Source organism: Oncorhynchus tshawytscha, linkage group LG09 (genome assembly GCF_018296145.1).
Source record: "Oncorhynchus tshawytscha isolate Ot180627B linkage group LG09, Otsh_v2.0, whole genome shotgun sequence".
NCBI lineage: Eukaryota > Metazoa > Chordata > Actinopteri > Salmoniformes > Salmonidae > Oncorhynchus > Oncorhynchus tshawytscha.
The window spans coordinates 57,403,708-57,419,699 of NC_056437.1; the positions used below are offsets into that span (position 1 = coordinate 57,403,708).

The window sequence follows — 15,992 nt, forward strand, 5'->3', positions numbered from 1 at the left end:
ATAACAGATGAGATGGTGCTAAAATACAAGGTATTATGGTGTGTCACTTAGGGTGAGGAGGTCATTATATAAAGTGTTCTTTATCCTATACGGAAACCATAACCTCTGTTTGGCTTTCGATCATCATGCGTGTCAGCAGGGCTTTATTGATGTACTTTATTGTAGATCAGGAGAGACTTATCAATCGAAACCATGGAACCCAAGTTTAAGACTACAGCCAATGCCAAGCTCTTGGAAAGCTTTTAAATAGCCCCGTTGGCCATGCATTAGTGCCGAGACGATAACAGTATCGTGATACCTGTTAGTATCGTGGCAATGAAGCAAAACGCAAGGCAGATTTAACATCTTTAGGACAACAGCCCTAATGTTGGAAACAAACATTATGTAATCCAGAGTCACATTTATTTATTTTCCAAGTTATAGCAAACAATATTTGACATACAGAGGGGTAATTAAAGGACCAAAGAGTTTGGTCTGCTTTGTTAAAATTTTAGCCATGGAAAGATACTGGTATACGTATGACAATGTACATATCTGCTTCTAGAGGCCCCAGTAAAACAAGCCATTTATGACGTGAATGCCATTTCTGTAGGCCTTTTAGTCTGTGAATGATGACATGTTGTCTGCAACCTCTGGTCTTTTGGCCCTCCCACCCCTACGAGAGGGCAGCTTCTGCTCAGCTGTCCAAGCTCTTTTCTGTCCTAGTACCCCAATGGTAGAACCAGCTTCCCCCTGAATCTAGGACAGCAGAGTCCCTGTCATCTTCCGAAAGCACCTGAAACCCTACCTCTTCAAAGAGTATCTTAAATAATCACCCTCATCTCAATTGAATAATACTAATAATTCCTCAACCAACACTTCCACTCTACTCCGTAGAGCTCCAAGACAGGATTATGTCGAGTCACAGATCTGGGGAAGGGTGCCAAATAACTTCTGCAGCATGTAAGGTCCCCAAGAACACAATGGCCTCCATCCATTCTTAAATGGAAGAAGTTTGGAACCACCAAGACTCTTCCTAGAGCTGGATGCCCAGCCAAACTGCGCAATCGGGAGAGAAGGGCCTTGGTCAGGGAGGTGACCAAGAACCCGATGGTCACTCTTCAGTAAAAGGCACATGACAGTCCTTGGAGTTTTCCAAAAGGCACCTAAAAGACCATGAGAAACAAGATTCGCTGGTCTGATGAAATCAAGATTGAACTCTTTGGTCTGAATTCCAAGCGTCACGTCTGGAAGACTGGACGACGCCAGGCACCATCCCTACAGTGACGGTGGCAGCCGGATCTAGGGAAGACCTGAAAATAGTTGTGCAGCGACGCTCCACGTCCAACCTGACAGCGCTTGAGAGGATCTGCAAAGAAAAATGGGAGGAACTCCCCAAGTACCGGTGTGCCAAGCTTGTAGTGTCATATCCAAGAAGATTACAATGCTGTAATCACTGCCAAAGGTGCTTCAACAAAGTACTGAGTAAAGGGTCTGAATACTTATGTAAATGTGATATTTCAGTTTTTTTTAAACCTGGTTTTGCTTTTTCATGTATTGTGGTATTGTGTGTAGATTGATGTAAAATAAAATTTAGTCAATTTTAGAATAAGGCTATAATTTAACAAAATTTGGAAAAAGTGAATGGGTCTGAATACTTTCAGAATGCACTGTACAGTAGGTGGTTGTCCCACCTAGCATCTTAAGATGAATGCACTAACTGTAAGTCGCTCTGGATAAGTGTCTGCTAAATGACTAAAATCTAAACTTGTTTTTGTTCATTTCAGTCTGTAGTTCTGCAGACAGAGAGTTCAGTGTTAATTGAAGAACTTTGAAACGAAGCCTAATCGGAATAGGTCCCTGAATAGAGCACTTTGACCCTTGAGGGATGGGTAGGTAGAATAAGATGTGTGTTAAGAGGTTTTAAACAGGGTTTTTAAGGAACAATTTGAGAGGGAGGGAGCGAGTGAGCGAGAGCACACTGGGTAAGATCAGTCTGTATATTTAGTTTGTAGACATCGCCTTTCTAGTAGGTGTTCATTTTGGGATTTAATTTCAAGTTGACAGGAATATACAAACACTGCACCATGGTACAAAATGGGGCTTCAGTAAAGCATCAACCTTTTGGCTTCTGTGTTGGTATTGAACCTGCCACTCGCTTTGTCCTTCTCATGCGCTCTCTTTGTGATCCAGGAGAGGAATGCAGAGAACGCCATCGAGGCTCTCAAGGAGTACGAGCCAGAGATAGCCAAGGTGTACCGCATGAACCGGAAGGCAGTCCAGAGGGTCAAGGCCCGGGAAATAGTGCCTGGGGATGTTGTAGAGATTGCTGGTGAGTAGAGGCTGTCCCTGGTGTCACAAGTTGGGGGAAAGGTCTTTTCAGTAGCAGTCTTTCTCTATGTTACCCTCACCATGCATGCTTGCCCTTACCCAACAACACACACACACACACACACACTCTCTCTCGTGTGTAAGGCCCCATTTCCAGTGCTGGAAACATTGCTCAAACTAAGTTACATAACAGCCTTTCCTCTGGGCCCACAGGTGCCAGCCAGGACCACAGCTGTGTGTGTGCACGCGCGCTAAACTGCAAAGTGGCTGCGGTTAAAAGTCCCTGTATTTAGGGCCCCATTTGAATTTCCCTTGGCTTTTCCATGGTCTCAGTTTTACCACCTGGTCACTGCTGCTGGCTGTTTGTCAGCTATACACTCACTCACTCACTCACACTATGCCCTCTGTCTAAAAGTAGTCTTGTTGTCTGGTTCCAGAACATCTGTGTATCTCTCTCACACACACACACACACACACACACAGTCTCATGATCAAAGTGATTTGTGTTTATTTGTGTAACCCTTGACTTTGCCTTTAATGATCTCTCTCAGAAGCAGCAACAGTGATGTCTTCGGGAGGTGGGATAAAAAAGGGTAGGATGGAGGGATTGAGACTGGCATCAGTTTTCATTTATAATCACTGCACTGCGCACCTCACAACGGGAAAGGGATTGCGTGCTCTGAATGGGTAACGTGCTAGCTTGAATGAAGCCACCGTGTTATTGTCAGGTAGCATGGATTTGAGAATGAAACGAATTCAACCATTGACCGACTGAGGATTTCAGATGCGAGGCTGTTTCTTTTTCCTTTTTGCCAGCTTGTGTATGTTTCTGGTAGAGGAGGAGAGAGAAAGGAGGAGAGGTGGTGTAAATGACATGCCCCAGTGCCATAGGAAACACTCTTTGTTCAGGTGTTTGTGTCTGAGCTTGTGTATGCGTGTTGACTGTCAACCAGGCTGTGACAGGCCCACATTTAGTATTTATTAGGATCCCCATTACACTTCCTGGGATCCTAAATGTACAATATAAAATCCACAATACCACATTGGTGTGCGTGTGTGATTTCACTGCTCGCTTGAGTTACTTTATGTGGAAGAGTTCCATGTAGTCATGGCTCTATGTAGTACTGCATGTGTCACATAGTCTGTTCTGGACTTGGGGACTGTGAGGAGACCTCTGGTGACATGTCTTGTAGGGTAATTATGGGTGTCCGAGCTGTGTGTTTAGCTGTTTTGAATTGCCAGGTTAGTGCGTTCAACACATCAATGCATCTTACAAAGACGAGTAGTGATGCAGTCATTCTCTCTACTTTGAGCCAGGAGAGATTGACATGCATGTTATTGGCCCTCCGTGTACATTTAGAAATGCCAGCTGTGCTCCATCCTACCCCTTGCTCTGTTGGTCAACTGTAATTTGCCTATGTTCTTCTTTGTGGCACTTGACCATATAACTGAGCAGTAGTCCAGGTGTGATAAACCTGTCCTTGTAGAGCTCTTTTGTTGATAATGCGCTGCTCTGATTTCACAGACCTCTCCTCATCTTAGCTACCGTTGCATCAATATGTTTTGACAATGTCAGTTTACGATCAAGGGTTATACTAAGCAGTTTAGTCTCCTCAACTTGCTCAATTGCCACATTATTTACTACAATATTTAGATGAGGTTTAGGTTTTAGCAAATGATTTGTCCCAAATACAATGCTTTTAGTTTTTTATACATTTAGGACTAGCTTATTACTTTCCACCTATTTTAGAATGGACTGCAGCTCTAAGTGCTGCAGTGATTTCACTTGCTATGCAAGCTGACGTGTATAATGTTGAATCATCAACATACCCACAAGCTTTACTCAATACAAATGGTAGGACAATAGTGAAACATTTTAAAAGCAAGGGGCCAAGACTGGTACCTTGAGGTATGCCAAACTACCTGGTTTACGTTAGAGGCTTCTATTAAAGAATACCCTCTTTGTTCTGGGCAACTCGCGATCCACGACATGGCAGAGGATGTAAAGCCATAACATGTTTTTTTCACCAGCAGACAATGATCGGTGATGTCTAATGAAACAGCTCCCACAATCTTATCAATTTATTTAAGCCAATCATCAGTCATTTGGGTTAGTGCCGTACATTTTGAGTGCTCTTCCTTATAAGCCTACTGAAAGTCAGTTTATTTGTTTACTGTAAAATAGCATTGTATCTGGTCAAACACGATTTTTTTCCCCCCCAAATGTTTATTTAGAGTTGGTAGCAGCCTTATTGGTGGGCTGTTTGAACCAGGAAAGGGTGTATTGCTATTCTTGTATATTGGAATGACTTTTGGCGCACAAGTTCCTGTAGGCTTAGATTGAAGAGATGGCAAATAGGAGTGGTGTTATGTGGCATGAGCTATAAAAATAGGTTGCGCTAGCTGATCAGCTTTTTTTATAGTCAAATATTGGTATGGTCTGTTGGAATTAGAATAGTGGTTACCAACATTTTCTAAGTAGAGTCATTTTTTTGCAGTCAAATTTGCAGTCAGTCTGTCCTGCCAATATTGTTCTTCTCAGACCATATTATATTTCAAACTCGAGCTTTGATTACAAAATAGATCAGTCTGTGTAGCATTTGAGGCACAGCTAAGCACAAATTGAAATATTTTGCAAATACTTAGCTTTTTTATTTTACTGGAATAATGTTACCTACATATGATGGTCATGGTGCTTTCAAGAACTGGGAACGCAGAAAAAACACAAGGACAAATCATGGTCCCTGCTCTTTGTCACTTTTCCCTCTCACCAGGGGGAAAGGAAGGAGTCTTCCAACTGATGGCGAAACTCGAGTCGCACCGCATCTGCCTCATGCACAAATACATGTTCCTATGACCAGAGAAAGTGAAATATTCCTTGATATTAAAATAGACACAACGTGCTGCTAATAATAATAAAAACACAGGGCTATCGATACTGGACTCACGAGTGGCGTAGCATCTCGGTGCTAGAGGCATCACTACAGAGACGGTTTCGATTCCAGGCTGTATCACCACCGGCCGTGATTGGGAGTCCCATAGGGCGGCGCACAATTGGCTACTCATTCCTTGCAGCTGCAGCGCAAGCAGAAGTAGGGAGAAGTGCATTTTATGTTTTGTAATAGTGTTGAATAAACAAACAGCTGCTCTTTGCTGTGTTATTTGACAGTCTCTCTCTTGTCATGATTTTAAAAGTTATGAAATCTTACTTAGGCTAGTATCAAACTTGGCTATGGCCGGGGTCATGGAATCTCTGTAGGCGTGATGATTTGAGCTATCCAATTGGCCAGCACAGCAGGCGCGCTCCATTTTAGCCACTGGTCTCCTGGTCCACCAAGTAGGTGGCATTTAGTCTTTTCAGACAAATTAAATGGTTCAAAATGTGAACACTTTGCTTACCTGGTGTGCAGGGCTTCTGAATCAAGTGCACCTACCACCAACAGCACAAAAATGTTCAGTGGTCGACTACACATGCCTTGAAGATCGACCGGTTGGCGACCACTTCACTAGAACATGTTTTCTAACCAGCCAAATTAGTTTGAATGTCGAAATCAAAGTGTAAGCACTCTTTTAAAGCCTCAAGTAATATGAAAATCAAACTTTCAGAATGAGTCCTTGGCTAGCTAAAAGTCAACTGACAAGCTAGCTAACTAGCTGTTTAGCTTGCTTGGACCTCCACAAATGTGTTTTTAGACCTATTAATCAGCTAGCTAGCAAGCTTCGAGTTATGCCAAATAACAGAAATGATGTATGTTACAGTAGCACTGCGTTGGGATGTGCAGAATGCTAACATCCCTGCCCTGAAAACAGACATTTCAGGGGTGATTTTCTCTGAACAGCTGATCAGGGATACCTCTGTTATAACTAGCTCTAGGAAATTAGCTTGAACAATTTGGAGAATTGATACACAAGTTGTACATTGTTTTGAAGCTTTGAATCTCTTTTAAAAAATGTATATAGCTCAGAATGTATGTTGGGGTCAATGGTCCGTAACCATCCTTTGTAATTGTCCATCCAAGTTGTCAGTACCAGGTGGTTTGCCATTATTGATAGACAACCAATCAGTCTCTTCCACACTCACGCTATAGAATACTAAATTACAATGCTTGTCTTCATAATTTGGTCAGTTATGAATGGATATGAAGGTTCACAGTTTGTTGTTCCACCACCAGCAGAGTACACACACACGGAACATAATTGGGATTTTTCCAGGCTCTGAGATCTAGCTACTCTGTTCCTGTTTATTATCTCCATGGCATTCTGGCATCTTTAAGCTGGAGTGGAGAGGGAACTATTTTCTGTTGAAATGGAGTGTGACCCCCGTCTGTCCCTGGCACCAGGGTCTCCTCTGTGGATGACTAGTCAGAGTATCACTCCTCTCTCTCAGCAGCTCTATATACAGTAGATGAATGATGACGTTCAGTTAGACTTGCCCACCCAGTCCCTGCTGACTGGCTGCTGAGTAGAGGGCAGGGCCCTCATATTGTTCATGCGAACGCACGCATGCACTTACATGAAATATGTTAGTGGGCTGTGAGAAGACATAAGTTAAAGCTAATTTCCTACCATACAGGATAGAGAGGCTTTCAGCTTTGTATAGTGTTCTGCATGTATTGCCCGAGCAGATGAAGATCAGAGGGATATCTACCCATCCATTTTCTCTGGTTATTAAGTGCTATTAGACATGAGTAAACACTCAGGGTTATGTATTTTCTCTCTCAAAGTGTATCTTGAAGCGACTATGATCCTGGCTAAAAACATGTTCAGAATTTGAGAGGAAAAATGACTTTCAGTTACATTTCTTGTCTTGATGTGCATGTTGTTCATCTGTCTTTCCTTTCTTGGATGTTGGATTAGCAAGTGTCCGTTAGTGGTGGCTCCATGGGAACTCAAGGCGAAGGGTAGAACAAGCGATCTGGAGGGATCAGAAAAAGGACATTCTCAACCACAGTGCATTTGAGGAGAGGGGAAAAAAATCAATATATTTACACTAGTTTCCACCCTGCTTGCCTGGCTGGTTTCACTTTATCTGAAGTGCCACGGTTATGATTGTGGAACTTTCCCAGCTTTTTTATTACAGATGAAAATAGTCTGTATACTCGACAGGCAGGGACGTAGGAACTTTCAAGATACTTAAATCAAATAAGACCATCAGATCAACCAGGGTTTGGTCTGATCGATACTTAGTTACAGGAGTAAAAGTGAAGTTAAAGCTAGAACCCTTAGTTGCTACATCCATTTTTGGACTTACAAATTGAATGATATACCCATTGATTCTTGAATATAACTTATAAATGCCTCATGAGCGTAGTTCAACTGTCACACTCCACGAGAGCCCAAAATATGTTTGTTTTTCTCCAATGTTTGTAAACTATGTAAATGTAATCAAACACTATAGCCTCAACATGGTTAAAAGTAATTTTGATTTCATGGATGGTCAGTCATTGCATCCATAGCTCTTTCTATGCATTTGAGAGTGCTTACATTTCTCCAGGTCCATCCCTCTGCTTTTTAGCAAAATGGAGGTGGGGGTCTCTGCTTTATTGTTTCAACTGCGTATTCTGACTTTAAAGGGATAGTTCACCCAAATAACACAATTACATTTTGGTACGCCAGATAAACAAAACCAAAGCATGGATTGCTGTCATACCTTCTCCATAGACTGCTTACAGGGTAAGAAAACCAATATTATTTTATAATTTGGGTGAACTATCCCTTTTAGCCCACTTTACTAGATGAATCGCAAGGTTCCATCCAGACCCATTTGATGTTGATGCCTGGTATTGGGCCTCATACAGTAATGGCGTAGGCTGCATTATGGTATAGTACGTATTCTTCGTCTGAAATAGAATATGTTCTAATGCTCCTAGTATTAGCATTTAGATTGCGTCTGGGCAAATCTTAATAGAGAGAGGGAGAAAGATGGATAGAGATGAGTGGGAACGAGAGAGGGAGGGAGGGAGAGAACGTCTGTGGGAGGCAAATGGAGAAGAGCGAGGGGTGAGTTGGAGGCGATAGGACTACATACAGTAAGTGAGGAGGATGCTGGGAGTGGGAGTTTCAAAAGCCTCTTGCTGCTGCCCTCTGCCTTGCCTGCCTCCTGTGGAGCTACTGCCCCAGCTCCCACACACACACCTCCCTCTCTCAATCTATCTTTTTCTTTCCATCTCTCTTTCTGGTTGTTGAGAGTGAAATGGAGTGTTGATACAATGTAAGAGATTGGGAACTTGTCATAATGTATGATGATGAGAACTCCCAAGCACATGGAAATGGCATGATTGATTATAGGGGAATCTGATTAATTATAAAAACACAGGATGTTTTCTGAAATCATCAAACTAGAGGTTTGCCATAGTCCTACTCATTATGCACACATGTATGTGATTATAAAGTACTGAAATGTTCTTAATCAATACCTTCGGTTTGGTCAGTGCTTCACTTCCTGATGGAGGTAGATGGGAGGCCAAATATCGTTCCCACACCCTGTAGGTCATGGAACATCACTAATCACAGTCAGGTTGCCTTGCCAAATAATGATCATCCTGTACTACCAGACAAGGGGAAAAGACAAGATGGAGCCTTTTCCAAAGGAATCGCATTGAAAAGCGTACTTGGTGCATTCTGTTATTGGCCTTGTTTTACTGAACAGCAATTAATTAGGCTGTCTGAGGACAGGATTGGCCCTTTCTGGAGAACATCTTGTACAAAAGACCATTACAGAATGGCATATTGATTGTGTGCTCAACATCAGTTGCAACAGCGCTAGTTATGAAGATTTCAGGCTCCTTCTGACTTGTTGTTAACCTCTAACTTTGAAGATGTATTATAAAAGAAGATTGGGCCATAATTATGAAGATAAACTGTTTACATTGAAATTATTGCTTATCAAACTCCATGTGTATCAGCCAATTGAAATCGTTGATTTACGTGACAACACTAAATTGTAGCTGGTCCCATCGGATAACATGGCAAACATTAATTAGCCCCATACTAACTTCACTACGTGATTTATATCCTGGAACAAATTCTTCATCAGCCTATCAAAGATCTTTGACTTTATATCCACCAACCAATGGCATTTTTCTTAAAATAGGTCAACTGGCCACTAGTGGGATATTTTAAACCTTCAATGTTATCTATTGTTTCGTTGGTCTCTAACAGAATGTTGTGTGCCAATATTGCATTGATGTGTCCTTGCCTAGGCTACTACTAAACAAAAATGTGATAATGTTGTCTTATCTGTTTCTCACACATCCATGTGCTTAAAAAAAGAGAAAGAAATGAAGTCCTTACAACAACGAAGAGCCTTGTGGATTCATCAAATAGCAGTCATGTGTAACATTATCACCATCACTTCTAGGTGGAACACTGCTAAAGTGGTTGACTTGAAACCGATAGTGCACTTTTATCATGGGTTCGAGCCCCCCCCTGCATCAAGCTTTTTCTTTTGTTGGGGAAAACTTTTCATTGCAGGTCCTTTGCTCGAATTCAAAACGCATGTGAGGAAGTGGATGATTTCTAATGTCATAAAGCCTGTTAAAAAACGTGGCTGGCTACATGTAAGTGTAGCCTACTAATGATGGTCTACACTGGCTCCTTGCCAGAGGAGGGCGTAATCACTATGTGGGTAGGCTCCACCTCACCGGCTTGGAAGCCGAGCCTTTATGGAATACGATCAAGGAGGTAAATGGGGTTCATCATGACTCGAGGTGTACCATAAAAAGTCCCATATGCATTAATAGGTTATTATAGCACAATGAGGAAACGATCTGATGTGAATGAATGTAGGCAATAGCTATGCTGATTTGGCGTTCCTATAGTAGCTTACAGAAAAGGCTAATTAGATGACTTTGTCAAATATATCTAATTCACCATCTGATACTGCTAAGTGTCTATCGCAATTAAGACTATATTCGAGCGTCTGAACTTGCGATAAGGTATAATCAATGAGGGGCTATGCCTTCTGTGTTCCACCACACGCTAGTGGAGTGGAACTGGCCTTCCACGGAGTTGCATTATTACCATGGCTATAATTGAACACATTTGCCGTTTTAGAAATGTGTTTCATTGCAGGTAGAGAGAGCTGTGTTCAACATCAAACTGAAGTAGCTAACAAGTTTACTAGCTAGCTACAGTAGTTGCCTTGGTATCCAACCAGACTTGCTAATTTAGCTAACCAAGCCATCCGTCCTAGCTTGCTATTATAAAAATCAAACTCAAAGCGAATAACGTTTTCAATTCGACCTTTGCTTTCAACTGCAGCTCGAACATGTAACAATGAACTATTCCGTGCGTTATAGGGAAATGGCGAATGCCCTTCAAAGCCAATCAGAAACGAATATTCAACAATGCCTTAAAATAACTGCAATACTGCCGTCTGTAGGATGATGGTGAGAGTACACCCAATTTGTAATTCTCATCCTCCTCGACGAAACATATTATAAAAATGGTTGTAAACCTATATTTTAGGTGTACACGTCCATGTAATATAGCCTACTCAATATAATTTAGGCAATAACAGTGTGTGTGCAAGGCTGAAAGATGTAGCTCCTTATTAGCTGTTTGTTGTGAGTTTCTCTTTTCAACACACTAACACAGTACTAGTAAATCAAAATTATGGGGGGGTCAGTCAAATATACGTGATGGCTGCTTTGATGATCAGGATGTGCTGTTTGGTTGAAGTACGTCAAGGATGCTTTCAAAAAAAAAAAAAAAAAGTCAAGGACGCTTCCATTGAACAAGTGTTGGAACTACGTTGACTATTTTAATTGGCTGATGCAGAACTTGTTGAACGATATAATCACTGCCACCTGGTGAGGTTAGCATAGGGCTAACGTGTGCCATTTTATTTGATGGGCCCAGCTACAATTTTAATGTTCTGTCGTCGTGCAAGTAAATTGACCATTTTAATTGGCTGATACTCTGAGCCTGAGAAACTTTTACAATTAAATGGTTGCTTTTGTTCGCAAGTATGCCCCCAAAATCTCTTTATTATTATTTTACTCCATTTCTGGAGCTTAGTTAAAGCAGTTACAGCATAACTGTCCTGGTGTAACCCAGAAAAAGCCCCAACATTGTTTGTGAAGCTGTGACAAGTGTGCAGTGGAAGCAATGTGCATGGCTCAAAAGACGCCTAAACACCCTGTCCTGAAATTTGACTTTCATATACAACAGCCAAAGAGGAGAAAACAGATTAAAGACATTACATGCATTAATCCAAGCTGCTTGTATCTGGCTTTATCGCGCTGTGCTATGGGAACTAAAAGATTTCTGATGCCGAGTGTGGAATCAATTTGTTGGGATTGCGTTGTCTCGATCTGTGTTGGTGCCTGCAGTTGGTTGACTTGTGAGGCTAAGCCGTGGCTCTTGTTTTTTTGCGTATGGCTTTGTGTCAATGCTGCGATTCGATAGGTTGAAAATGAGTGGTCACCTGGGGACAGCTAGCCCACTGTCTTCTCGTTTCCTTTGTCATTACATCTCCTGGCCTGCCAGACTCACACTTTCCCAGGTCACTACAGAGAGCAAAGATATAGTCATTTAAAATCAAACACCTTTTTGCTCTCTTTCTTTCTTCCTCCCCCTCTTCACTCAACTTTTGTGTCTCTTCCTCCCCCTCGCTTACGCTTTCTCCCTCTGTACAATGTTAACCTAATGCTTTCATTCAATGACTTTGTTTATGACTATCTGTCTTCTCTTCTAAACCCAGCCTGTATTGTTGTGTTGTCTAGTTGGTGACAAGGTCCCTGCTGACATCAGGATCACCTCCATCAAGTCTACCACCCTTAGAGTGGACCAGTCTATTCTCACAGGTAGGCTACATTCTGGCTGGCTGACTGACTGTCAGCATTTTGTTACTTGTCCTGTTTTTGTGTGGACCCCAGGAATAATAGCTGCTGCTTTGGAAAAAGCTAATGGGGATCCATATTAACCAAACTGACTGACTGGGTGGGTGGGTGGTTGGCTGGCTGACTGGCAGGACGGCTGACTGACTTGCTGAATCTTGTGAGATTCCAAAGCATGCTACAAATGTGATGGGCTGAGTAGAATAGACTTTTAAAACAGTCGAGAACATTGTCAAACAAATACAGAATAAGATTAAACCTCTGGCCTAGGTATTCCTCTTAGGATTAAATACAATGTTCTAAAACCTGTGTAACATCTTACTGGTAATGGCTTGTAGGATCTTGTGTAACAGTGTGTATTAATCTGCCCCTGCAGGCGAGTCTGTGTCTGTTATCAAACACACTGACCCCGTCCCTGACCCCAGAGCTGTCAATCAAGACAAGAAGAATATGCTGTTTTCCGTAAGAGCTACACTTCCTGTTTGGAGCCAACTCTACTCCCTCTCTTTTTCACACACACAAGCAATGTCTCTCTCTCTCACACACACACACACAGGCACACTCTCTCTGCTGCATTCATCAGCCATATCAGGAATTCTCCCTTTTGAATCAGCTGTGTATGTGTGGTGTTGCAGCTCGGTTCTCTATGCATCATTTCTTTAGATGTGTTCAGCAGATAATCTGCGTACCTGAAGGAGTTAGTTGCAAGTAGTGGTCCCATATGGATGCAGTATGCATGGTTTGATATCAGTGTGTACTCTATCACCATATTAACTCTGTGCTAACCTTCTCTTCCTGCTCAGGGCACTAACATTGCTGCGGGGCGAGCCATCGGCATCGTGGTTTCCACCAGCGTGTCCACGGAGATCGGTAAAATCCGGAACCAGATGGCTGCCACGGAGCAGGAGAAGACTCCTCTGCAGCAGAAACTGGATGAGTTTGGAGAGCAGCTCTCCAAGGTGGGTTTTACTATGGTTGTTGTATTAGTTTATTTATTATATAGATATTATCATATCTATACGTTTTCGGTCTGTGTTTGCTGTGATGTGTATGAGCCATGTGACTTGAAATCCCAAGACAAATGTCAATTTTCACTAAAATGCAGACAATATTTTGAACTTGAAGGTCATCTCCCTGATCTGCGTGGCCGTCTGGGTCATTAACATCGGGCATTTTGGGGACCCGGTTCATGGGGGTTCCTGGATGCGGGGGGCAATCTACTACTTTAAGATCGCTGTGGCCCTGGCTGTGGCCGCCATCCCTGAGGGTATGTGAGAACAGCTTATTTCCTTCCTTCTGCCTCTCTCTCGACCCCCTTTTCACTTTTTTCCCCTCTCACTTTCCAAATACCATGTAAAAAATGAATTATCCTATGCTGTCCATTAGTGATGCGTGAGTTGAATAAGGAGAACAATACATTCAAAAAATCTATAAATGTATAATTCTTGTACAATTTATATTTATAGGCTACATTAAGATTATTCTTTCATTATTTTTAGGTTATGTCAATAATGCGTAAGCTTTAGTGCCCAACTTTACATGCTCCAAATTTCCAACACACCAATCACCAAACGCTTTTTGGTAAAAAGCAGAAAAAGTTATGCATACAGTGCCATCAAAGTATTCCAACCCCTTTTTCCACATTTTGTTACATTACAGCCTTATTTGAAAATGGATTAAATAAAAACAATTCCTCAGCAATCTACACACAATACCCCAAAATAACAAATTTAAAAACATTTTTTTACTCAGGCCTTACTGAAGAGCTCAGCTCAAATAAGCAAAGAGAAACGACAGTCCATTACTTTAAGACATGAAGGTCAGTCAATGCGGAAAATTTCAAGAACTTTGGAAGTTTCTTCAAGTGCAGTCGCAAAAACCATCAAGCTCTATGATGAAACTGGCTCTCATGAGGACCACCACAGGAAAGGAAGACCCAGAGTTACCTCTGCTGCAGAAGATAAGCTCATTAGTTACCAGCCTCAGAAATTGCAGCCCAAATAAATGCTTCACAGAGGTCAAGTAACAGACACATCTCAACATCAACTGTTCAAAGGAGACTGCTGTGAATCAGGCCTTCGATTGAATTGTTGGAAAGAAACCACTACTAAAGGGCACCAATAATAAGAAGAGACTTGCTTGGGCCGAGAAACACGAGCAATGGACATTAGACTGGTGGAAATCTGTCCTTTTGGTCTGAGTCCAAATTTGAGATTATTGGTTCCACCTGCTGTGTCTTTGTGAGACGCAGAGTAGGTGAACGGATGATCTCCGCATGTGTGGTTCCCACTGTGTAGCATGTAGAAGGTGTGGGGGTGCTTTGCTGGTGACATAGTGATTTAGAATTCAAGGCACACTTAACCAGCACTGCTACCACAGCATTCTGCAGCGATACGTCATCCCATCTGGTTTGGGCTTAGTGGGACTCTAATTTTGATTTTCAACAGGACAATGACCCAACACAACTCCAGACTGTCTAAGGGCTATTTGTTCAAGGAGAGTGGTGGAGTGCTGCATCAGATGACCTAGCCTCCACAATCACCCGACCTCAACCCAATTGAGATGGTTTGGGATGAGTTGAACTGCAGAATGAAGGAAAAGCAGCAAACAAGTGCTCAGCATATGTGGGAACTCCTTCAAGACTGTTGGAAAATAATTCCTGTTGAAGCTGGTTGAGAGAATGGCAAGTGTGTGCAAAGCTGTCATCAAGTCAATGGGTGGCTACTTTGAAGAATCTCAAATATATTTATTTAACAGTTTTTGGTTACTACGTGATTCCATATGTGTTACTTCTTAATTTTAATGTCTTCGCTATTATTCTACAATGTAGAAAATTGTAAAAATAAAAACCCTTGAATGAGTAGTTGTGTCCAAACTTTTGACTGGTACTGTAAGACCCTTTGCTATGAGACTTGAAATTGAGCTCAGATGCATCCTGTTTCCATTGATCATCCTTGATGTTTCCACAACTTTATTGGAGTCCACATGTGGTACATTAAATTTATTGGACATGATTTGGAAAGGCACACACCTGATTCATGGGGGGTCTTGTCTATATAAGGTCCCACCGTTGAACATGCATGTCAGAGCAAAAACCAAGCCATGAGGTCGGAGGAATTGTCCGTAGAGCTCAGAGACCGGATTGTGTTGAGGCACAGATCTGGGGAACGGTACCAAAACGTATCTGCAGCATTGAAGGTCCCCAAGAACAGTGACCTTCATCATTCTTAAATGGAAGAAGTTTGGAACCACCAAGACTCTTTCTAGAGCTGACCGCCCGGCAAAACTGAGCAATCGGTGAGAAGGGCGTTGGTCAGGGAGGTGACCAAGAACCCGATGGTCATTCTGACAGAGCTCGAGAGTTCCTATGGACAACCACCTCTGCAGCACTCCACCAATCAGTCCTTTATGGTAGAGTGGCCAGATGGAAGCCAGTCCTCCGTTAAAGGCACATGACAGCCCGCTTTCGGTTTGCCAAGAGTCACCTAAAGACTCTCAGACCATGAGAAACATTTGTTTCTGGTTTGATGAAGGATAAATTTGGCCTGAATGCCAAGTGTCACGTCTGGAGGCAACCTGGCACCATCCCTACGGTGACGCATGCTGGTGGCAGCATCATGCTGTGGTGATGTTTTTCAGCGGCAGGGACTGGGAGACTAGTTGGGATCGAGGCAAAGATGACCGGCGCAAAGTACAGAGCTCCTTGATGAAAACCTGCTCAGGACCTCTGACTGGGGCCAGGGTTCACCTTCCAACAAGACAATGACCCTAAGCACCTAGCCACGACCACCCGCTCATACATCTCTGGAGAGACCTGAAAATAGCTGTGCAGCGACTCTC

The 15,992-nt window shown here is 42.4% G+C and overlaps 1 protein-coding gene across 3 annotated transcripts in view; it reads left to right on the plus strand.

The window, feature by feature from the left end:
* The window catches only part of atp2a3 (ATPase sarcoplasmic/endoplasmic reticulum Ca2+ transporting 3), an 81,686-nt gene that overhangs the window by 24,394 nt on the left and 41,300 nt on the right, over positions 1-15,992 (plus strand). For all 3 annotated transcript variants that reach the window (XM_024432636.2, XM_024432635.2, XM_024432638.2), the window contains 5 exons: positions 2,173-2,311; positions 12,039-12,119; positions 12,529-12,614; positions 12,956-13,111; positions 13,278-13,419. In XM_024432636.2, coding sequence (XP_024288404.1) covers positions 2,173-2,311; positions 12,039-12,119; positions 12,529-12,614; positions 12,956-13,111; positions 13,278-13,419 — 604 coding nt within the window. The remainder of the gene's footprint in view (positions 1-2,172; positions 2,312-12,038; positions 12,120-12,528; positions 12,615-12,955; positions 13,112-13,277; positions 13,420-15,992) is intronic.